Source organism: Ochotona curzoniae, unplaced genomic scaffold (genome assembly GCF_017591425.1).
Source record: "Ochotona curzoniae isolate NIBS_2020 unplaced genomic scaffold, NIBS_Ocur_1.0 contig_2321, whole genome shotgun sequence".
Taxonomy (NCBI): domain Eukaryota; kingdom Metazoa; phylum Chordata; class Mammalia; order Lagomorpha; family Ochotonidae; genus Ochotona; species Ochotona curzoniae.
The window spans coordinates 15,448,822-15,473,598 of NW_024465421.1; the positions used below are offsets into that span (position 1 = coordinate 15,448,822).

At 42.5% G+C, this 24,777-nt stretch overlaps 1 protein-coding gene across 2 annotated transcripts in view; it reads right to left on the reverse strand.

The window, feature by feature from the left end:
* Positions 1-1,172: 1,172 nt before the first annotated feature.
* SMG1 (SMG1 nonsense mediated mRNA decay associated PI3K related kinase) overlaps positions 1,173-24,777 on the reverse strand; it is an 85,094-nt gene continuing 61,489 nt past the window's right edge. For both annotated transcript variants that reach the window (XM_040973272.1, XM_040973273.1), the window contains 22 exons: positions 24,200-24,448; positions 23,690-23,828; positions 23,487-23,596; positions 23,157-23,375; positions 22,496-22,686; positions 21,785-21,957; positions 21,360-21,639; positions 20,682-20,954; positions 20,264-20,498; positions 19,839-20,065; positions 17,308-17,458; positions 17,003-17,192; positions 16,377-16,846; positions 14,556-14,693; positions 12,037-12,189; positions 10,248-10,427; positions 9,413-9,640; positions 8,339-8,550; positions 8,082-8,188; positions 6,473-6,652; positions 6,284-6,390; positions 1,173-5,574 (listed from right to left, as the gene is read on the reverse strand). In XM_040973272.1, the coding sequence (XP_040829206.1) occupies positions 5,497-5,574; positions 6,284-6,390; positions 6,473-6,652; positions 8,082-8,188; positions 8,339-8,550; positions 9,413-9,640; positions 10,248-10,427; positions 12,037-12,189; positions 14,556-14,693; positions 16,377-16,846; positions 17,003-17,192; positions 17,308-17,458; positions 19,839-20,065; positions 20,264-20,498; positions 20,682-20,954; positions 21,360-21,639; positions 21,785-21,957; positions 22,496-22,686; positions 23,157-23,375; positions 23,487-23,596; positions 23,690-23,828; positions 24,200-24,448 (4,290 nt within the window). In that variant the 3' untranslated portion in view covers positions 1,173-5,496. The remainder of the gene's footprint in view (positions 5,575-6,283; positions 6,391-6,472; positions 6,653-8,081; positions 8,189-8,338; positions 8,551-9,412; positions 9,641-10,247; positions 10,428-12,036; positions 12,190-14,555; positions 14,694-16,376; positions 16,847-17,002; positions 17,193-17,307; positions 17,459-19,838; positions 20,066-20,263; positions 20,499-20,681; positions 20,955-21,359; positions 21,640-21,784; positions 21,958-22,495; positions 22,687-23,156; positions 23,376-23,486; positions 23,597-23,689; positions 23,829-24,199; positions 24,449-24,777) is intronic.

The following is a 24,777-nucleotide window of genomic DNA, read 5'->3' on the forward strand; positions in this document are numbered from 1 at the left end:
TTTGGGCTGGCTCAGCTCCAGCCATTAAACCAGCGGATGATCTGTCCTCCTCTCTGTCTTATTTGCCTTTCCAATAAAAAGAAATTGTTTGAAAATAAAAAGGCCAGGCAGTTATCAGGCTCTGTGTGTGTCCGTGTGTCTGCGTGGGAAAGAGAATGGATGTCTTTTTGAGATTTATTTTGAAGGAGCAAAAAAACTTACACCCATCGATTCATTCTACAAATGGCTTCAACGGCCAATACTGAGCTAGGGTATAGCCCAAAAGCTTCATTCCAGTTTCTCATGGGTGGCAGGGGCCTAAACACTTAGGCCATCCACCTTTCACTGCATCTCCTAGGTGCACTGGCAGACAGCTGGATCAGAAGTCGAAAACAGGACTCAAACCAACACCTCGCACTGTCACAACTCCCACCCTGCCTTTTGTTACGCTTGCTATTCCACAGAATGCTTCCAGCTTTCAATCAAGTTTCCCATGCCATGCACAACTTAAAAAAACGGGGGTGGGGAGAGGGCAGACTTTTTTGAGATTTTAATTTTTATTGGAAAGGCAGATATACAAAAAGGAGAGACAGAGAGGAAGATCTTCCGTCCGATGATTCACTCCCAAGTGAGCGCAACGGGCCGATGCTATGCTGATCCGAAGCCAGGAGCCTCTTCCGGGTCTCCCACGCGGGTACAGGGTCCCAAAGCTTTGGGCCGTCCTTGACTGCTTTCTCAGGCCACAGGCAGGGAGCTGGAAGGGAAGTGGGGCTGCCAGTGGCCCTGCCCTGGACTGTGGACACGGAGGGACGTTTTGGGATATGCCAGAGGACTAAGCAATTAAGAAGTCATGCTCACACATCTAGCCACAGCAAATGCAATGTAAAAGATAGAAACAAGCTCTCTTTCATTTTCCCTATTTTCACACCAGGGAAGGCACATCTGTCAACAATGTGTTCAGGGTGTTTTGGTTTTTAAAAACTGCTAAACTTGAGCTCTCAGAATTGGGCCATATTGTTAAGAACTTCCACTGTTTCATCAACATTAAAAATAATTCACTAAGAATCACTTATCAAGAGCTACTAGTGCTTTAAGAAAATGGGGTGGTGGTGGTTAGGGAGGCCCACCCATGTTCCACAACTGAACTTTGCAAAATGCGTGCTAGGCAATAAATTCAGAGCAAATCAAACGCCTTTGAGACTGAACCTTTATGTTTTATTTTCTTGAAAACAGGTATTTCATACAATCCTTGTCATGTGAATGCAAATAGCACAAAGTAGGCATGTGTTTTTTTTTTTCTCCAAAAGATGAATCATGAACATTTTCAGGAAGCTGGTGTGGTTTATTCAACTTTTTAAATACAATCACAAAATTAAATCCATCAGGAGGCATTACCACCTTTTGTACAGAGAAGCCACTATTTATACAATGTTACCAGGACAAGAAAGATTCAGTTCAAACTCAACTTGCTCTTATAAAGGGGTAAAAACTGAAGTGGAATATGATGTTGTTGTCACTGACATTACAGATGAAAATAAAAGGAAAATTTAAACCAGAAAAATAAATGATACAGTAAACTTTAAACAAGAACTGAAATCAACTGGTTTTTTTTTTTTGGGGGGGGGGTAGGAATCACCCTGTTTAAAAAAAAAAAACTCTAAAAGTCTGCATTTCAGAGCATGCAATTCCAAGTTAATCGCCTTCAAGAACTGAGCTTACCCAGTACGTTAGATTAGCACAACAGCCTTTTCCTAAAAAGCCCAGCCACAGAAAGCAAGGGACCGCCGGTGGTGTGTTCTGCAATGAACCCTTGAGCCTGTCAGGCCTTCCTCACTCCCCGTCTGTCCCTTGTAAGGAAGCAGCATGATGCCCTCAGCCAGGCCTCAAGCAGCCAAAGTGCAACACGCAGGATACTTCCCCTTTCCCGCCCCTGACGCTGCTGTTTCTTCCTCACAGGAGCATGTTTCTATGCTACCCACAAACTTCCTTGACTTGGGAGTGGGGAAAGTGGAGGATGTGTGTGTGGAGGAAACCCTAGTTCTAAATTACTGGCACTTTACAAGCTCAAAAAACTACAGAACAGACGTTGGCTTTTTTGTACTCTAATTTTATGTAGAGCAAAGATGTATAAGTGTGCGAGTCACACCTTCACGGACATGTGAGGTACATGAAAAGAAGTAACAGGTCAGTCGTAGGTGCTTCAGTATGAAAAGACTTGGGATAGAAGAAGAACCAGCTCCTCTGATTTGAGTATTGCCAAAACAAGTAAGCCCCACCCCCTCCAAAAGTAACTACAAAAATGTGGAGGAAAATAGGCCAGGAAGACTTTTTGATGTAAAGTACCGCCTATAATACCCCAGGTGAAAAAGAACCCAAGATTGCACATCAACTTTAGTATTTGGCTGTACTTGCATTGCCCTGCTCGGCATGTTTTTAAATGGCTCTTTCCTTAAGTTTCACACATCAGAACAACCACAATTTAAAAAAACAAGGACAGAAAACAATGCAAATAACACCAAACATTAGACAATACTAAGATAATCACTTACTAAGCTTAGATAAGAAGGGCGCAAGGCTTAGGGTTGAAGTGATGGAAGTTATTCATTGAATTCTCAACCCTCACCCTGCACCAGGGGTCTGGGATCTACAAAAGCAATCTAGGGGAACAAACAGCCTGATCAACGCAAAGAAACCTCACGTATCAAACAAGCATCGAACATGAAAGAACCCTAATAATCAACCAGCTCTCATAACCAATAAGAATGAGAAATCATAAGACACAGAAACAGAAGACAAATAGCTCTACAAACTATCAAGTCTCTACAGCTTTGTAGAAAAATCAATTAAAAAATCAGGCAACCTTAACAAAAACAAGAAAACATTTGAACTTCAATTTGCAAGGGTACTTTGAATAGAAGAGGTTGTGTGTAGATAATTCTGTACCCTCAAACTAAGAGTGGGAAGGAGAGGGGAAGGTTGGGGGAGAGGGGAAGAGGAGCAAAGAGAGAGAAGGAAGGGGAGAGAAGAGGCAGACAGATAGTCCCTGGTTTTCCACAGGTATTCTGTCACCAAAAATGTGTGACTTCCAAACTAGAGCACTCTAACATCCTGACAAGATCATCCCCACTAGCTGGCCCCGTCTCCTGCATCTGATGAGGGCTCTCATCAAAGTTCAGCATGGCCAGGCTGCGTACGTGCGCCGGCAGAACCGAGCACCTTGAGCCGAGTGCAGCCAACCGCCAGCTCAGAGGCCATCGGCTCCTCCATCCCCGCCCCACAAGAACCAAATGCGCCTCTGGAAGCCACACTAATCTCCGTGGGACCAATTCATAAAAAAGGCGGATTAGACACCAGAGGCACATGGCTTTGAAATAAAGCTGTTTTGGTTTTCTTTTTGGGTAAGATGCCAGGTACCTCCAAAGCGTCAAACTCACAGGTCGTAAGGATTCACCTGCTGAGTTTCCCTTCTACCAAAGAGGGAAGTGATTTCTGAGCACTATCTAGGACCAAGTCGTCTTTCTCACTGTGATGAAGTTTCTTCTTGTGACAATAAAGAATGTTGCTGAAAAGACTGTTTAATCTCAAGAGAGCAGAGGTAATCAAGTTAGGAACAGCTCCCACAGCCTCTAGGAAGTAAAGCAGCATGCGAAATACAATATGGCATTATTATTCCAGCTAGGTTGTTGTGGTTGTGAAAGAAAGGTTCAAAATAAACGAGGAAAATGGAATTTGATGTGCTAGGTTCCTTGACTTGCTATTAGACACGTGGATACTTAAAAATACTGCCCTTCTAGCAATACTCGTTCAAGTATCCAGAAAGCACTGATGCCGAAATGCATTCTCTCGTGGGCATGTCAAGATTATGGAACAATATGGCAATCAGAACACAGAAAGGCCCAGAGCTATGTGAAAGTTTTCCTTAATACCTTTCGAGTTGCTCGGTGAAGACTGACAACTACAAGGTTACCACTATCCTAATTTCTAAAATGCAGGGAAAATGGACTCAAGCGATCAAGATTTTGTGTTCTCTTTTGTGTTGCTACGTGATTTTAAGAATCCTATTTCTAGCATGGATTTTAATTTCCGATAAACAATTTCGCATATATAGTCAGTACTGAAATGCAGTGCTAAATTTAAGGGAACCTTGATCATGAATTCACTCTGTCTGACTGAACAGCAACCTATTTAACTGTGCAAAAAGTAAAGTACTCACAGACCAGTAATTTAACAAAAAGATGTTGATGGTTCTCACTGTGGCTGAATTTTCACATACATGTCCTAAAATGCCAGGCAAACTAAAGAACTTCTAATTTACACTTTGTAAAATAAAAGTATGAAGTAAGAAAACTGAATTTAAAAAGCTTTCACTCTACCTCCACCAGAACATCACTTTACTCTGTCACTATCAAGGTAAACCTCTAATAGACGCTCTATCCTGGTTTTTAAAAAGATAAAAGGTTATATCTGATTAGCTACTTTCTATGAAAGAAACTACAGCAATCACAGAAGAGGGAAATTTGAATGACCTCCAAAAAGTGCACACTATAAGCAAAGAGGAGTGTATGCTAAATCAAATGTCTGCTAGATTCATTACTTCTGAATGCACAGTGACAATTCTGGAAACTGCACATGATAGAATCACAGAAATGACTTAAATGACCAAAATTATATTTTTGTATGTGATCATCAGATCTTTAAAAAAATCCTTGAGCTTTCCATGTTACCAGTGGTCTTGGAGAAACTTGTTTTATCGCTCCAAAGGTAAATTAACCAGCATCAAGATGGAAGTACATGAAACATGAGGACTGAAATAAAGCTGGATTTGAAAGACGGCTAATCTATCCTGGATTAGGTAGCAGGAGAACGGGCAGAAGGCAGGGGTGAGGGGACAGTGGAGTGTTTTTTCCCTTCATTTCAGAAGTCAGTTCTTCCAATGTAGTGTATCTTTTATATAGCTCTCCATTTTCAGTCCATTTCTGAAATCCGTATCGCATAGCCTTTTTCTACTTACTGGTCACCCCAACCAGTACTGTTGCCAAGCAACAGGCGTGCCACGAGAATCTGAATGCATCAGGTCTTCCTCGGCTGTGGTTTCTCCCTGGCCCCAGGGTTCTGCTCCCGAGCAGGGCTGCTGTGCCTGCACTGTGCACACAGGGTCAGGCGGAATGGAGTTCCAAATCACTCTGTGCTCCGCGGCAAGCCGCTTTCCCTCCGCAGCTAACCCCCTGACACGTCTGCAGCTGCTGTGTGGCTCAAAGACAATCTCCGTGTTCAGGCGGTGAGCTTTCTTTCTTCCACCCGTGACCCTGGGTGTGCAGGCCCTGGTGTTGGGCGTATCCCTGAGTGCAGCTGTCCTGCAGGATTCACTTCCTAGTGCACCGAGATTTCCCAGGTTTCCTCAGAGTAAGCCCCCAGTTGCATCACCACCGACTGTGGTGTGGCTTTGGATGCCTGACGCTGAGTGGATTCCGGTGATGTCTGACCTCGCTTAACCAGACTCATCTACTGTCTTGCCACTCACACCCAGGCTGTCCAACCTTCATACAGCTGAGCCAAGTTATCTAGATTAGTTGCTTCCTTAATGACATAGTCAACCTGTAAACATAGGAGAGTAAAGCCAAAGGAAGAGACAGCAAAAAATGAATAAAAAGGAAAAATAAAATGCAATGCATTTTTTAAACCCTCAAAGATTAGGGTTCATATGTAAGTTATATGATCTGTTTAAGAGTAGATTTGTGTTCACCCAAGGTAATTACCCAAAGGCTGTAGAGCCGCCCTGGTGAAGAGGAGTGAACTAAAGCCCAGCTCAGTTGGGCTTTATGTCCATGTGTCTGGTATGTAAGTAACAACTCCACTGAGCTTCACAGATCCTGAAGACAGGGCCCCACTGAGCTCACATGTGCCAATGGAAATCACAGGTATGTGCTTGGGTGGGGCACAAACAAGGAACCTGTGCACATCCTGCAGCACAGGGGATGCTCCAAAAGGATCTATGGCTGCTGATGGAAGAAGCATCTCTATGTCCAGAGGATGCATTAGAGATCAATTACTTAGTCTTTTCCAGGGAAAAAGAAATCATCCTCAAATCTCTACGTATGATATTGGTAACACCAAGGAGGAAATTTGGGTAACAAGGTCGAGCAAACAGCCACTAAGAGTCAAGGACATTTAACAAACACAATTCCTGCCTCCAACATCTCTTGTCCTCATTTCATGTACAATCTTCAGATAGCCTCTCTTGGTGAACCACCATGCAAATCGGCGAGAGAGATCTTTAAACCTACGCTCTTCCACTCAAAATTACCTGTTCAGCAACTGACATCCTCCTGTTGGGATCAACATCCCGGCCCTCGAGCTTGGCTTTCACCCTCTTCCACACACTCACTGCATAGGAGTTTCTTTCCTGCACAGCTATGAGAAAACAAAAACATATGTAAGTTAACACCACAATTCAGTATAAAATTTATAATTTCTCCATTCTAAAAAAAATTACCTTTCCCGGTTTTAGGGTCTCTGACAGCCTTTTTAGGACTACAAGCCACACTCTTCCCAGTTCCTGGAACAGCACTTGGTGGAGTATCTGCTGATGTAGCAAGGTTTTTCTGAATCAGCTTTCGGGCATTCTGGGACATCACTTCAGGCTGAGTCTTCTGGCCAGTGTTGCTCCGGACTGCTACAAACAAAGAATTGGTCTTTCAATTTATGTGTAAACAAAATGGAAGAGGGAACAAAGACAGCAGGAGATGAATTACCAAATGAGATAGCAAACTGCCAACATGGCCCGCCTGGGTCAGTGCCTGGATCAGTGCCTGGCTCTGCCCTTGACTCCATCTCCTTGCCAACGCAGACTTTAGGAAGGAGGCAGCAGTGATGGTGCCAAGGATGCACTTGGCTTCTGCCATCCTGGTGGGAGTTCTAGATAAAGTCACCAATGTCTGGCTTTGGCCGAAGCCTATGCCCAGTCTTGGCTTTTGTAAGATTCTTAGGGACTGAATCAATAGATGGGAGTTCTACTTAGTAAGATTTATTGATTTTGAAAATCAGAATTACAAAGAGAAGAAGAGATGCAGAGCCTCCATCTGCTTGTTCAGTTTCCCAAAGGTGGCAACAGCTAAGGCTGGGCAACTGAGGTCAAGAGCTTCATTCAGGTCTCCCACGTGAGTGGCAAGGACACAAACACTTGGGCCCTTTTCCACTGCTTTTTCCAGGCCATTAGCAGGGAGCTACATCAAAATGGAACAGCCAGAACTCGCACCAGTGCTCAAATGAGATGTTAGTATCACAAGGGGCAGCTAAACAGGCTACATGCGTCCTATAAAAAACTATCAACATATTAACTGTCCAGCAATGGAAGATTATAAATTGCATCTAGAATGGCGTATTACATTTGGCCATGAAGTGGCTGGAATTACGCAGAAGTGGGTAAAGGCTCTGCTACCCATGTAGGAGATGTGGATAAAGCTTCTGGCTTCATCATGGCTCAGCCTTGGCCCTTGCAGCTATTTGGGGAGTGAATCAGCAGGTGGAAGATCTCTGTGGCTCTCTCTAACACTTTCAAGGAAACACACACAAAAAAATAGCTGAACACAGAGAAATTATTAATTTACTTCTAAGTAGGAAAATGCAATAAAGATTGCATGCAAAGAAAAGATTCTAATTTTATATACATGCAAACATGCAAAGAAATACATCAACAAACATACAATGTAAACTGCCTCTAGCTGGAATAGAACCATACATTTTTCTAAGCATTTCTTTAACAGGCATATTTTAAGATCATAAAATAAACTTTTTAAGAGTATATATTAAGGGAAGAAGAGGAAAACTGGAAGCATTTGTCCCACTCACCTTCCCCCATACCTCAAACCTCCCTAACCTACTCAGCGGTCCTCATGAGCCTACATTCTTGTCTACTACGTAAACATAAAAAATAAAATTAAAGGTATTCTCACCTGAATATTTTAAGAAGAGCCAGAGTCTGCTGAACCCGTGAGAGCCTTAAGAAAGCTCTCTAAAGCTTAGTTAAGAGCAACAGTAAGACTACATCAGACTTAAGTATCAGCATGTGAAGATGACCACTAGGTCGAGTCTTTTTCTCCTACCTGCAGCAAAAGAAGGCTGGTACGTAGCAGACGATGTTGGACTTGAACATTCATTTGTTGCATCGGTGACTAATGGTGATGCAAAACTCACTAAATTATTATAGATACTGAAATACAAAATAAAAAGAGGTATTTATTAAATGCTCTAAATATTTAGACATTAACAAAACTGGAAAAATGAAGTCAAGAGAGGTGAATTCATCCTAACAGATGTTGCTACGCTTGATTTGTAAGCTTTGGTCAGAAGGCGTTCTTACCTCTGACTCTGTGTTTTCAGTTCTCTCAGGGTGGGAGTGATCTCCTGGAGCATTTCAACATGTTCTTGACTTCGAACCTGACCCATAGCCTGGACTAACGTAAACAGAACTGTCTGGATGTTGTCTTGCCATGATTTATATTCACCCAAAAACTGTCTAACGCTGTTCTCATAGGGAACATCTTCACCATCTGCCAGAGCAGCTTCTTCATCCTGAAATCAACGCACACATTATTTTCTCTTAGCAATCGATCAGCATTTCCTACAGTAGAACATTCGGTCTATTACAGTTCAACCTCTTTCCTCAGGAACTCTATTCCCAGCACCAAATAAAACCTCAAAAATAGAAATAAATTCTAAAATGACTATTCTGTAATGATTATTTTTCACTTAGCTGAATACTGTTTCCTTATAAATTAACTAGAATGTGTGGAATGCTGGCAATAGGTTCAGGGACACAGACAAGCAAGAGAGGCTCCATCTATAACTTCAGATTGGGTCCACATTAGTTCTATTGCAAGTTACAAGATAGTGATTGGACCCATTCCTCATTCAGTTCTCTGTATACAAAAATCAGAATACTGCCACCTACATTAAACAATTATTGATGAAAACATAAACATCAAACTAGAAGTTGTGACTTCAGAATGTTTACAAAATGTCACTCTATTTCCCTAAATAAAATCACTCTTATAAAAGAGAGGAGCAGGGTCTGGCGTGAAAGCATAGCAGTTAAGGTCCTCGGCTTGAACACGCCGGGATCCCATATGGGCACCAGTTCCAATCCCGGAAGCCCTGCTTCCCATCCAGCTCCCTGCTTGTAACCTGGGAAAGCAGTCGAGGATGCCCAAAACTTTGGGACCCTGCACCCGCATAGGAGAACCGGAAGAAGCTCCTGGCTTCAGATTGGCTCAGCTCCAACAGTTGTGGCCACTTGGGGAGTGAGCCATCGGACGGAACATCTTTCTGTCTCTCCTCCTCTCTGTATATCTGGCTTTCCAATAAAAAATAAATCAATCTTAAAAAAGAAAAGAAAAAAGGAGGAGGGCAGTGTGTGCTGGTGGTATGGCCTTACCTTAGCCATCGCTTTCAGGAGATGCTTCACGTCTCCCAGCTGCCGATTGTGACCAGTGAGCACTGTCTTTATATTATCAACCAAGTTCTGAATTGTCTCACAGACTGTTTCTATCTGCTGCTCTTTCTCTGTCTGAATTGCCCTCTGGGTAGACATATCCTGGGTCAACTGTTTGTGTGCTGACAAAAGCCATTCGGAGCTGCCAATAGGATGTTCAACACTGGTGTCCTAAATAGAATAAACACTAAGAGTCAGAATAATTTAAGACTTTTTTCATCATCATCATCAAAGGTATTAGTAACTCAGGGTGACAGAACTGTAGAAGACTTGAATTAACACCCACCCTATAGCACTTAACACATTCAACCAATCTATGAAATACAGATGAAGATTTTCAACTTTCTACATAATCATCCAGAGTGTAAATGCTTCAAGTTTAAGACCTGAGAATCAGACCATTCACATACTGATCCCTAAACTCTCTCTGAAATGAAAGCAGAGATTTGGACACCCAGTGTATGACGCCAGCATTTCCAGCCTGCTCACTCGCCTTTGCAGCACTCCCTACCAGACCTCTCGAGCCTCTCTCCCTCCCTCCCTCCACACTGTCACCGCCCTTGGGCTGTGTCTGAGAATCCTTTTACTCCTCCACTCATTATACATCATTAAAATAATATGATTCCTCGAGGGATAGGAGCAAGACTTAACCATCACTGCATCCTTCATAACATCTTAGCTACCATAGCAACAAGTTTAAACCGAATGACTGAATTAAATGGAGCCCCCATGTAACACTATTTTTTTAATCAACAAATCTGTTTCCAGCTAAACTCACCACTCTCTGTAATAAACGAAGCTCTAACTCAGACACTGAACTGTTAAACTGTGATGCAAATGAACACATTTGCTGACACCGTTTGATTAGTTCAAATAATGCAGCATCCAGGTTTAAGGCTTCTGCAGTTCTTGTGCGTAAGCTTTCAAAATGAATGATATTGCTGCAAAGAAAGGTGACCTGCAAAGACAGAAATAGGAACCAATCAATGATACAAAAAAGGGGGGAAAAAAAAACCCAGAAAACCAACTATCTACTTATTGACAGAATCAGACCTGAAACTGTTTTGGCTCTTAACCCACAGAATGGATTCCTTTTTATCAACTCTGTTGTAGCTGTTCTGATGTGAGATGGGCAATTGCACTCAAGAACGAGCAGGTAAATGTATATACTCTAAGCCTGCTTACCCAAGAAAATCTACCTCATAATACAACTCTTTTCAGCTCTAATTTATATAGTAGCGTTCAGGGTTTAGGAAACCTCTGTACCACAATGTTCCCCATTTGCTTGTACTCTTGCCTAGCTGTGTAAGCAAGATTACAGAAGACAAATTTGGTATCTGGCAATTTTAATCATAAAAGGTGTGACTAACATTACTGCAGCTACGGTCTTTAAAAAGTTCTTATCTTGGAGGGCTGGAGTTGTGGCAAAGTGCCAGCATCTCACTTGGGCATCAGTTGGAGTTCCAGCGACTCCAGTTCAATAAAGCTCCCTGCTAATGCACCAGGGAAAGCAACAGAAGACGGCCCAAGTGTGTGGGCCCTGTGCTCGTGTGGGAGACCCAGAGGAAGCTCCGATTTTAGGGCTGGCCCAGCCCCAACCATTTCAGCCACTTGGGCAGTGACAAGTAGATGAAAGACACCCCTCCCATCACTTATTTCCTCCCTCTCAACTCTTTAAAAAAAAATTCTGATTTTAATCAAGCACATACTTAAATATTCACAGAAAACAATGAAACAAGCTATTTGAGACTGCCATTAAACATCAGATGGGGAAGAACGTAGAGGACAACTGAAGACAGACAGGATTCTGGTGGACAAGAACTGTGTGTCCTTGTATATTAAGTATGGGTATCGTTTTATTAGTCTAAATTTTGCCTTTATCAAAGGGGGAGGATTTTTTTTCTCAGTCACAACAATGTAATTCACAAGCTCTGGAAGAGTACAAGCTCATACTTTCCCAATGTTTAGATAACTTATACTGCACCTAAGAAATTAAACTCATGTTTCCTTTCTTTTTTTTTTTTTTTTAATTGGAAAGGAAGATATACAGAGAAGAAGAGAGACATAGAGGAAGATCTTCCATTTGATGATTCATCCCCAGGTGACCGCAATGGCTGGAGCTAAGCCAATCGGAAGCCAGGACCAAGAAGCCTCTTCTGGGTCTCCTGTGCAGGTGCAGGGTTCCAAATCTTCGGGCTGTCCTCAACTGCTTTCCCAGGCCACAGGCAGGGAGCTGGATGGGAGGCGGGGTAACCGGGACTAGAACCAATATGGCATCCCCGCTCGTTCAATGCAAGGACCTCAACTGCTAGGCTATCCCACCAGGCCCTCATGTTTCCTTTACATCAGAGGCTGAATCCTCCAAGTACTTAAAACTTCACTGGGAGGCAACAAGGGCCTAGGGAAATAATAGGCCATGAGTTCAACCTGAAGGACACCCAGAAGCCCTACCAGGCCCTCCACCAGTGCTGCGACCTGGAGAGTGAGCTTGCAGGCTCTCCCTTGAAACCTTGCCCATCACCTCCACTCAGCTCTGTCATCCTGCAATGCAACACAAGTCATAATACCTGGCTTGCTCTCTGGCTTTCTTTGAGGACAAGATTCCTTCGCTCAGCTATTGTTGCTTCAAAATCTTGTAGCACAGGTGCCAGGGCAGGGTTGGCACCCCCCGCCCATTTGAGTCGCTGCTCAATACTGGATTCTAGTGCTGCTAGTTTCTCCTAGAAAAGACAGAACAATCTCGGTCAATGTCTCGACATTTTCTGCTTTCTAAAGCATTTTATATAATGCAAGAGAGAGTCAAATCATGTGGGTTGTGACATATGTCATCTACAGTACATCTCCAAGTTACTTCTTAGAATTACTCCTGATTTCATTTTGAATATTTGAGGTCACACACATCTAGAAATGAGAACTTTCAGCTTGCTGCCATAAAGTTTCATTTTCACTTTAAAATAAAATGATCAGGAAGAAAAACCGGAAACACGAAATTCCTGCCGAGTTGCATGTGCTATGCACCATTAACATCCTCTCTTTCTTTTTCCTTGCACAGACCTTTGAAATCTGAGAGAAGGTCAAGAGTTCATTCGATCAAGTTGAGAACCCATTTATTAGAACTGTAGAGAAAGGTCATTCAATCTTTAAAGCACGATCCTCAAAGATGTTTCATTACAAATGTTCAAATACTACAGAAGTAACTCACTACAGTTAACATTACACCACTATTAATTTGGATTTGTAAAGAAATATCTTCATTGTTATTTCTTCCCATTATAACATTAATTTATAAAAACAAAAAAGGTCCAAACACAGAGAATATACACTATGGAACTATACATAATCTTGAATAGGACTAGGGGTGAGAAAAGATTAAATATCTAGCAGAAACATTTAGCTTTAAATATTCACCCTAAAAACCTTGTCAACAATGATCAGTGCTAAGGGGCAACAGGCTAAGCCACTGAATGCAATACCAACAGCCTCTGTCAAAGTGCTGCTTTGCTCTGCTCAATTCCTTTTTTTTTTTTTTTCCTTTTTTTTTTTTAAGGCATTTACTAGGGCAGTGCTGTGGTAAGGCAAATAAAGCTATTGTTTGAAATGTTGGCATCCCATACCGGCACTAGTTTATGTCCAAGTGCTCCACTTCTTATCCAACTCTGATAACCGCCTGGGAAAAGCAAGTTTGTCCAAGTGTTTGGATCTCTACCACCAACCTGGGAGACTCAGGAAAAGGCCCTGGCTTCAGCCTGGGCCAGCCCTGGCCACTGTGTTCCTCTGGGGAATAGATCAGCCCATCTTGGGACCTCTCCTGCTTTTTGACTTTCAAGTAAGTAACTAAACCTTTAAAAATATTTTTTATTTAAAAAGTAGAGTTACACAAAGAGGGAGAGACAGAAAGAAAGTTCTTCCACCCACTTGTTCACTCTCCAAAAGGCTGCAAGGGTGGGGCTAAACTAGGCCAAAGCCAGAAGCTTGCCTACCTCCAGAGCAAGGGCCCAAGTACCTGGGCCATCTACTGCGTTCCCAGGCACACTAGTAGGAAGTGTAATAGCCAATATGTGAACAGGTGCAGACATGGGATGCTGTCGTCACAGGCTGTAGCAGCTTAACCCACTGCTCTACAATGCCAGCCTGAGGTTCTGACCAAGCCCGAAGTGCTGGTGACAGCCCACATCCCCGGGCCCCTACAATCCATGCAGGAGACCAGGATGGGGTTCTTGGTTTCTGGCTTTGGCTTGGCTTACTCCAAGCTGTTGCAGTCAACTGAAGAGTGCATCTGCAGATGAAGCATCAGTTTCACTTGTTCTCCCTACCTGTCACTTCACCTTTCAAATAAATATTGTCAATACTAATAATTAAGAAAAATGGTCTGGCACTTTCATTTTTAAAGAAACTTTATTTGAAAATCAGAGTGACAGAGACAGAGATTTTTGTCTGGCTTATTCCCCAAGTGCCCTCACATTCCCTGATAAGCCAAACTGAAGGCAGGGGCCGGGAACTCCATTCTAGTCTCCCAGGTAGGTGGCAGAAACACAAAATAATGCAGCCACCGAGCGCTACCCCTCACTGACGCTAGCTGGAAACCAGACTGGAAGTATGGAGTAGCTGGACACAAACCGGGCATTCCAATATGGGAAGCAGTGGAAGCATAATCCACTTTGCCACAATGCTTGCCCCTCCTGCTGCACTTGGCATCACAGAATAGCATTTTACATGCAGTGCTAGATGTGCTTGAGTATCTTTTATAGGAATAATAACCATACATATTTGCATACATACATTTCAGAAAACAAACCAATACTCTTGAAGTTTTGTCAATCAAAGTTCCCTCAATGTGCTAAGGAACAGTAACCATCAAATTAAGCAAAAATCTGAACTACTCCTGGTTCAACACCTAGCTGCTATAAGATTCAGTTAATTTGAAGAGTAAGAGAAATATAAATTAAAACTAGAAATACCCAGAGGAATATGCTTCTTTGGTTTAGAATCTAAGGATAAAGCATATACATCAAACACCACAGCAAAATAATCCAAGTCTAAGATACTTGCATAAAATATTCTGGGCACAAGAGCTGATAAAACACACCTGGACTGTTGCAATGGAAGTTTCAATCTGGCTCAATGTATGTCTTTTCTTCTTCATGCTGGTTAAAATAGCAGATCGAGGGGGAGGGGTGACTGACATGGCCTGAGGTCTGTTGATGAGCAGATCTTCATGTTGCCACTGTTTAAAGACAAGAAAATTAAACCAAATCAGCTAAATAAGGGAAAGAAAGTACAAGTTAGAGCTGAATGAAAAAGAGAAAAACCTCACTGCAGTGCATGGCAGGAGACTGGGCAGGGAGGAGTAATACAAGAATCACCAGAAAAGAATCACGCTCACATGACAAGTTCCAGAAGTAGCAAGCAACTAGTAATGTCTGAACTCACCAATATTCTGAAAATGTTTATCAGTGTAAGATTACGAGGAAAGAGCAGCCCTGGAGGAAACTAGGGAGGGTAACAGGGTGGGCAGCAGTGGCTTATCCAGTGCTGAGGCTACATGGGGAAGAAACAACAGCAGCCACAAAATAAATAATTTCCCCAAATGTAGAACTCTGAAGTAATAGCAATGGTTAGGCACCTGGTAAGAGCAAGCCAGCCTGTATGCTGTGACCTCGGAAGTGCCTTGCAGGACTGGCATTACGGCATGCTGGGTTAAGCTGCTGCCTGCAATGAAAGCCTCCCAAATGGGCACTGGCAGACAGCCTGGCCAGGCCCCAACATGGCAGCCTTATTTAGGGAGTGAATTAGCAGACGGAAGTTCTCTTTCCCTCTCTCTACAATTGTTTTTCAAATAAATAAATAAGTGATCCCAATCTGGATATTCTGTCCCATTGCTTTCTCAAAGATCATTGACAGACACTTTGCTTGCAGCACCAAAAAAATTGTTTTTCTCTTCAAGTATCATGCAACATTTGAGGTAAAAGTTAATATTTTGTGCAGAGCTTAAAATGTGTTTAGGTAAAAGAGAACTGATTACCATTTTTCATGGAAATTAATACCCCAAATGTATATGTATAAAGTCTGACTGAATTACACATTTTTTTAAACAAAATACACCTCCCATATTCTCCAAATGTGCTGTAAATAGGACTAATATATAATAAAGGCAATCTTACTATGTTGAATAAATTTATTTCCTTACAAAACAACACTGCAAAGAGAGAAGGAAGAGATTCTAGAAAATACATTTCCCAATGATTCCGTATCTTACAATGTTTGAACGTACTCCTACTAAAATATTAAAGCCTATATCTGAAAAAGGAGGAAAGAAAGCAGCTGGAATTCACACTTGCCTCATGTCTTACACAGATGCTACACCCACCCTTCAAGTTCTCATCCCTTCACAGCAGCGCTGCGCCCACAGACAAGTTCATTTACAACTGGGGCAGGTAAGCATACTGATACCTACATCTATGTATCTACATATATTTGGATTCCAAATTTAACTCATTTAAAGGTTTACACACTGTCCTATAGACAACAAATAATTGAGAAGAAAACAACTTCTAGAAATTACACCCAATTCTGTTCTTCCTTATTAAAGCACCAAACAAAAAATGACTTTAGAAATAACCTTACCTGGGTTCAACGATACAGGAAGCCTAACTACACAGGGAATAAATTCAACCATTGAAGACAAATTTACAAATTATACTGCCATGCAGCTATGATGGAACCATTCAAAGAACACAAACTGTAAACACAAAATGACAGCTTACACAAAAGGAAACAAGGAGGAACTGAAAGGTGGGCTTACTCTGGATTCACACAGTGTGGGGAGCTTCTCTCAGACTGATTCAATTTTTTCAGTTCCTCAATCTCCCTATACCTACAAAAACATACTCCGAAGAAAAACGCTTACCTGAAACATGGCAATATGCAGCTGAACCCGCTGTAGACTTGTCTTACAGGAAGAAATGCTGGTTTCCAGCCTGCGCACCAAGTCATGCTTCTTCCAGGCAGTATCATAGGAACTGGCCAGCACAGTGGCCCTGTTCATGACCAACTGAGAGAATTTCCCAATCTGGATATTGTGCTCCACCGCCTTCTTGCACAGATCATCCACAGACACTTTGCTTTCAGCACCAAAATCCTTTGCTTCTACTTGGGCAATGATGTCCACACCCAGAGCGCTGATAAAACTGCACAGTGTGAGTCCAAGGGCTTGGTTGGGCAGCCCTATCAAGAGCTGCCTCACAAAGTCAGCTGTGAATGCTTTGATAGGCTTGGCCAGCTGGTCTTCACTGAAACATGAATTTCTAAAAAGGGCTTTCACATTGACCATCTGTACAGGTCCATTTACAGTATTCTGATCATCCAATGAACTTGATCCTAAAGAAGAAAAATGTTTTCTTCAAGTATTTTATGCAAGAAATGGCGGTAATGCTTACAACACTTAGTCTTCATGAATACAATTAAGCCTACTGCACCCAGCCCTTTGCCAAAGTACCACACAACTATCCCTAACACCTTTAAATAAATTGTTACCTGACAACGTTTTCGAAAAGGTACCACAGAGCTTAAAGAACTCCTTAATTGTCTGCAGTCTTTTTAGAAAGAAAATTTCTTCTAGCACTTGTCGGTGGTTATCATCATCAAAAAAATTGACTTGGGTACTCCTGGCTTCCCTTATAATGTCAATCTTTCGCCAAGCTACAGGAATTTCCATCTTGTTTAACTATATAGAAGAAAAGAAAAGAAACCTGAAGTTCATTTCTCCATTCTTCACACACTACACAATTATTTTACCTTATGGCACTTGACATTATTCATAAAACCAAGTTAATATTTACCTTTTCAACCAGTAAGCCAAAAGCAGTCTCCACTTGGGCAAACATGCCATCAAATGCCACCAAAAGCATCTGGCCTGCTGACATTTTCGGCGTTTCATCAACAGAACCATTCCTGGGTTGGATTAATTCCCCATACTGGGCATGCAGTATTCTAGGGGGAAAGAAAAGGGTGTGAAAGGCTCACTGGCAATGCGCCTGGGAGAACACAGGACAGAATACCACCTGACAGGAATGGGAAGTCTAGAAAGAATGCTGTGAGAAAATGCTATTTCACATCTAAAACGGTATGCATAAATCTATATAAATTCCAACAGTTCCAATGAATCAATAATTGTCCATGACTAAACTTCATATTAAGCTTGAAGTAATGAAAACAAATTTTAATAACTGAAAAACATTATCCTTATTTTTAACTGCAAGCACCACCATGAAACATACTCAGAATGGCACAATTTTTTTTCAGTTTATTATTATTACTATTATTATTATTATTTTATGATACAGTTCCGTAGGAACTGGGATTTCCCTTACTCCCTCCTCAAACCGCTCCTCCCTCACCAAGTTCCCCTATATTATTACTATAGTATAGTTCTTCATAGACAGTTATATGTCCATCATTGTGGGCATGGACATTGGCAGAGTCCAGCTTCCTATCGTTAAGACATAATAAACAGTTCCTTTGGGAGTCCATCTTTGGTCTGGAAGTAGAAATGCATAGTGCATTGTATCTTCACATCTGAATTTGATAGTCCCCATTATAGTTACTATACATCCCCCTATTCTGCCATCTTGATTCTCCCAGAATTGCACAGTCTTAAAGCTGCTGGAACTAGCAAGCTGTCACTCTGTTCACATCACAGCCACACTGTAAAGTCCATGAGAGACAGTAATGTGAAGTACTTATTTTTTTGCATGTTGCTTATTGAAAAATACATATCTGAATGCAGGATATTCATAAGTCCAGCCTCATATTACCATTAACTTAAAATTATTTATATACCCAGGCAGTAGTTCTTCGTTTTCCTGCTTTCCTTTTTGTGAAATTTAGATACTGGACTGGAAAAGAGCTCCCCACATTGGTTGTCTCCCTCAAAAGTCGATTGTAACAACCAGGAAACTTAATTCAGGTCTTCCACACATGTGGCAAAGACTCACTTGCTAGAGCCACCACAGACATCTCGTAGGGTTTGCATCAGCAAGAAGCTACGGCCAGGAGCCAGAGTTCAAACCCAGGTAGCTCTATGTGGGTTGTAGGATTCCTAGTAACCAAGCAAAGCAATACTCCAGGCACTATTTCTAAACATTTTTATATAAAAAGCAAAAATATGGGGCAGGAATTGTAGCTTCATGAGTGAAGCTGCAGTGGCACCATACTGGTCTGAGTTCCATCTGCTCCACTTCCAATCCTGCTCCTTGCTAATGGTCTGGAAAAAGCCACGGAAGAGGTTCAAGTCCTTGGGCCCCATCTACCCTTGGAGGAGACCAAGATGAAGCCCCCAGCTTTACCCTGGCCCACCGTGCTATATGGCTTAAAAACTTTTCTTGCCAAGAAACGTTTCTCTAAAACATTTTAGTATATGTGCTGCTGAAGTAAACACAGTTCTCTAAAACCAGACAGACAGGCTGTCCCAGAGCCAGGAATGAAGCAAGTCACCCAACACACACAATAAACACACCTGTGTACAATAAGGGGCGTCTACAAAAGACATTGTGAGAAGATAAAATTATATATGAACAAGTCAATTTAAGCTAAGCATCTAACTTTTTTAAAGATTAATTTATTTTTATTGCAAAGTCAGATATACAGAGAGTAAGATTTTTCAATCCACTGGTTCACTCTCATAGAGCCCACAACAGTGGAGCTCAGTGAATCTGAAGCCAGGAGCTTCTTCCAGGTCTCCCACACGGGTGCAGGGTCCCAAGGCTTTGGCCCATCCTATACTGCTTTCCCAGGCCACAAGCAGGGAGCTGGATGGGAAGCGGGGCTGCTGTGATTAGAGCTGGCACTCATACAGTGCCTACAAGGCAAGGACTTTACCTACTAGGCAACCGTGCAGGGCCCTAAGCATCTAACTTTTAAGATAATGAAAGTGATAAAAGAAGTTTCTTAAATAATCTTCAAGTTGATATTTATTTATGCATCTATGGCAGTTTTTCTTATTACATGAATAAAATAACAAAAACATGAGAATAGGATTCTGAATGCAAATAACATTAAAAATTACTGTCATTTTTGGAAAAACAGACTTTCTGTAATACTCAAGAATGCAACGAAAACCTTGCTTTAAAATAACTAGAAATACAAATTAAATACCCAGCCCCCCGCCTGATATCATTTTAAGTACTTGTGGAGTGAATCATTAAATGGCAGATCATTCTCTCAACACAAACAAATAAAACTAAATAATAGCATTTGAACAAGATTGACCAAGAATAGATAATTATCATACACAGTGAAGGAGATGGGGTCATCACCTGTCTGCCCATTTTTTGCCCATCTGTCACAGGAAATGGGGCACAGTGGTACTTACCTGGCGACATCAATGTACTGAGCATGTGTTTCTTCCTCAAGTCCCATAGCTGCATTTCTCAAATAGGCCTGAAGAGATTCAACGAGCGTCTGCAGGGAGACGCCATCCGTTGTCTGCTCAATGAGACTGTCCAGCTCCTGAAGCATGCTTTCCAACGTGTACTCCCCTTTCATCAAGCACCTCAGTGCTTCTGGAAATATGATTTGCCGGAAATTTGAATTCAATTCCTATAATGTGTGAGAAACATATTTTATTGCCGAGTTTTTAATTTAAAGAATCAGTGCCATAAATTGGTAACAAACTCACACACTACTGCTACACACCCCACAGTGATACTTTAGGCACTGTTACAGAGAGGCTGCCACACTGCTGTTCTGGACTGCAGAGAGGACTGCCTATCTACAACAGGAACTGACAGTGCTCACCTGAAGTGAAGTGTATACACCATTGGCCAAGTGAACAGCTTCAGAGGCTTCGACGGGGTCTGGGATGTCCAAGTCCTGGGGCACCAAGTGGCACTGCTTCAGTAACTGGACCAAGCAGGTGACGTTCCCACTCATGCTGCAGAGTTCCTCCAGGAACCAGGCTCCATCTCGAGAAGTCAGGTCAACCAGCTGCTCTCCAGCACTCGAAGCTGCACCTTCCATCATTAGGTTACGCCTATAGGAGACAGCATCATGCCAGTGAAACTGAGAACACTCAGACAGTGAGGATATTTGAAAAATCTGGAAAAATAAGCAGCTATAATTCTAGGCAAGACTAAGGACAATTTAAGACAGATGAAGGCTCAATAAACATCAATGGTCTAACCCAACGAAACAACCCATGCGTTACCCAACTAACCTGGTTAGGGTACAAAGGGCAGAAATAATAACACTTGCTAGACTCAAGGATCCTTCCTCCCCATTCTCATGAAGGAAAACTTTAATGCAACGTTCAATTTCTTTCAACTGATCTTCACACACTGACACCGTAACAGCTTCTTGCTTCAAGCGTTCCACCTGTCTGATAAGTCTGCTGTTTATGTCCGCTGCATACCGCTGCAGTGTCATTTCAGTGGCTGTGATGAACTGACAAACTGTCGCAGGCGGCTGGGGAGCATACTGAATTTCATATCTATAACAAAAGAGATTTGTGTGCACCACAACTTGTAAGTGAAGTTCAAGCTTTACAAAACCCCAAGAGAAACTGCATTTTGGTGCTCACACATGTTGCGGGTAACAGCGAAGCACCTCAGAGATAGTTTCCCAACATGACTTGTCGGCAAGTGATGGGATCAACAGCTTCTTAGCTCTCCTTAAGCTAACCCTGACCCTGACACTGGGATGTATTTCACCTAGATGGGGAAACACTGCACTTAAGAGAGGAAATATGAGCTTAAACCTTAAACCCAGACAAAGGTGATTCCACCCAAATCAAACCTATCAACATTCCCTTTAGAAAAGTAACACATAAATGTAATTTACAAGTCAGACACAACTTGGCTTCCACCCAGTGGAACAGGGAGAACTCTCAGCTTACTTCCGGTAGAGTTCCTGACAGCGCTCCACCGTGGTGTTGCAGATGAGCTCTTCCATCCAGGCTTTCCACTGTTCAACCCGGTGTTTCTGAAATATGGCCTTGGGATACTGCAGGGCCACAGTTGCGTAGTGATGCAGCTGCTCCAGACAGCCCCGGAGCACAGAGCGCCTCTGCTGCAGAAGAGCACTGACCTCGCCCTCCAGCTGCTCACACTGGCTAATCAAGTGGGCCTGGCCAGCGTTCTGAAGAAAGGCTGTCGCAGGCACATAGCTTGGGGGACCTTTGGATGAAAGACAGTAGGAATCACAATGAGGCCATCTTAAGTCAACAGCAACTGCTGAACGGGAGAACAAGAACGCCACACACAGATACACAGCGGCACAGCACACACACTCACAAATGAATCTAAATAAGCCAAGCCATACCAAGATCCATTTGTGTGCTTATCTCCTGAAGCAAACTTGCCAGCTGGGTTGCTTCTAAATTGCTGAACGCAGCTTGATACTGTGTTATCCACTGTTCAAACTCATTCAGCTTCACCTGGATCGCTTCCTGAACTGCTCTCTGCTGAGTCTGTAGCTGAGTATGTTCAGAATACCTAATCCAGGAGAACAAACAAAAATCCAAAGCTCATTTACTTTTCTTTCTTTCACATACTTTAGTGGCTTAGATGGACTTGTTCATACTAGGACCAACAGCCCTGCTCAAATGCCATTAAATCTTTCTTGTTTTCATTGGCTGTAATTCTGCCATTTTCAGTGGAAACCTTATCACTTCTCTCCAGTTTTGAGCTCCTGAAAGGCTGGACTGCAGTCTGAGAGCCTCAGAGGATACTTGGCACACGCATGTCCCACTAGATTTTCCTGAGCACCTGCCTAGGTAACATCAGTCAGTCAGATCATCCTATTCAACGATTTTTAAAGCTCAGCAATTTGAATAAGACTCAGTGAGAAAAACAAATCCAAGCTCAGTGATCTAAGGCCCACATCCTATCTTCTATAATAAATCAGTCACACATTTAACTTCAATATAAATTTAAGTGAATTATTCTTAACACTTTTGCACGAGCTGCCACAGTAATTCAAGTGGACATTTATAGCATCTTAAGTATGCAAAGGATCCACCAGTGCTATCACCTGTGTTGCAGAGTGTGCGAAGGATGATCCACTCCTTCAGCTCCTTCTAGAAACTCGATTTCCTCCAGCAGTTTGCCCTGCAGCTTCTCCACTTCTGTCAGTTGTTCTTGCAAGCTTAGGTATTCATCTAAGCTGCTGTCCAGCTTGGGAAGCACAACCACCATCTCATCTCTATTCTTAAACCAGTTTACCTGTGAAACAACATCATGGATAGGAAGTTCCTTAGAAGCTGACCCGTGAGACACAATGATGTCTGTCAGAAGAACCACGTTAGAGGGGACACATGGCACATATTGTCCTATTTAAATCTAAACAAAACCAGGAAGGGGTAAGAGCATGAGCCACATGTGAGAAAGGTTAACTACTGTGCTTAAGTTCACACAGCCATAAAGCAGCTGATTCAATTCTAACACATCCCATGTTTACTACCACACCACACACACGGTCAGCATTACAGGCTACCAGACATGAGTCCAAGTGAATACCTAACCACCACTGGCAAACACATGTCAATATCCTGAAGTTAAAAACACTCTCCTAAATGTGAGTTTTTACCATTGTCTTTGTCTATGAGTATAGCCCAACAACAAAGATATCCAACTGCCATATTCCACTGTTTCATCACATTTTGCACAACAACACAGAGGACTAGTTCTTTCACCTTGATCTCGGCCACTCGGGAGGAGAAGAGGCTGCGCGTGACCTCCCGCTCCATCTCCCTCTTGCTCTGCTTGCTCTCGGCCTGCTGGCCGCCGCCGCCGTACACCGCACCCGCAAACCCGGCCTCGCCTCCGGCTGTCCAGTCCACCAGCGGGTCATACACAAACGCTTCCAGCAAGGTCAGCAGCGTCTCTCGGCCCCGGCGCATAATGTGTAGCACCTATTATCACAAGAATTTTGAGTAAGTCATCACAGATTTCCTTCTTCCAGTGTGACTTCTGTTACACATTTTTGTTCATTTACAGATAGACTAAGACGTAGAAAGGCGTACCTGCTCACAGGAAAGCCGAAAAACACCTTCGACTCCAGTTACACCCAGTGCTGTTGCAATGTTCTGTGTCATTCGGAAAGGGACTTTCTCAGGAACTCTGAGGCTTTTACCTTAGGAAAGGTAAAGTGTTATTTTTTTTTTCCCCTTTCACCAAAAAAAAAAATTGATCCTTATAAATATACAAGTTCACTTTTTTTCTTTACCTTTCTCAAAGCAAACATTGTAATCTATGTGAACAACTTCTCCAGTCGTCATATCTATGAGGACGTTATCCAAGTGTCTGTCTCCAAGGCCAATGATATATCCAACCATAGACATGACGGCAGTAGATCTCGCATAAGACTACAGAAGAAGTGGTGAAGAGAACAAGTTATGCACCATTAACAACATCCCCTCCAATTCAGACTTGATGTCCTAAAATTTACGAGACTTGGCAGTCCTATCACTCTATCCCTAGAGTTTCCCATGGGTGCTCACCCAGGGGCTACACACTGCTTCTTCTTCCTAAACCTTTGAATCTGATCCACAGCCACCTCCATCTTGTCCTCAGACACAATCACAGCCCTGCCTTCCACTGTAACAGACAACTCAAATACACGTCTCAAACAACCAAGTCTGGACGGACAAGGAGGAAAAGGACAAACCAGACAGACAGGAAGGCAGCAAGTAAGACAAACTCTCACAGTGATTATCGCCCAAAACAAATTCCATACCTGTGTAACTCTCCACCACTCGTCAGGTGTTGTGCAGGATGACCAAAGCTCTTTGGCAAGAAGATTTGGGGGTGTGGCTTCCATTAACTCTTCTAGTACTGCTTTCATCACATGAAGAGGCCAATCTCGACGAGACACATCCAGGCTAAGTCCGACGGCTTTCAAGGCAGGACCAATTTTACTGTAATAAAGTTCACTAGGACGAGGTACAATTCCAGGATTTTGAGGAGTTTGGTAGGAATCTTGGGCCTTTAAAAATAATTTTGAAAAAAAAAATCAATTTTATTTCTAAGTTTTTTTTGAACGTAAATTAGTAACTGATTTTTCAACAGCATTATCAACAAACCAAACTAAATGCAAAATAGCTCATTCTTATGTATAACTATTTCTTTTAGAATTTGTTCATTTATTTGAAAAGTTAAAGGAGAGAGAAGGGAGAGGACAGAGTTCACACACTTCTTCCTTCCCCTAATGGCTACAAAGACCAGAGCTGGGCCAGCCTGAAGCCAGGAGCTTCTTCTGGGTCCTCCACGCGGGTACCAGGAGACCAAGAACTATTTCTTACCACTTTCCCAGGA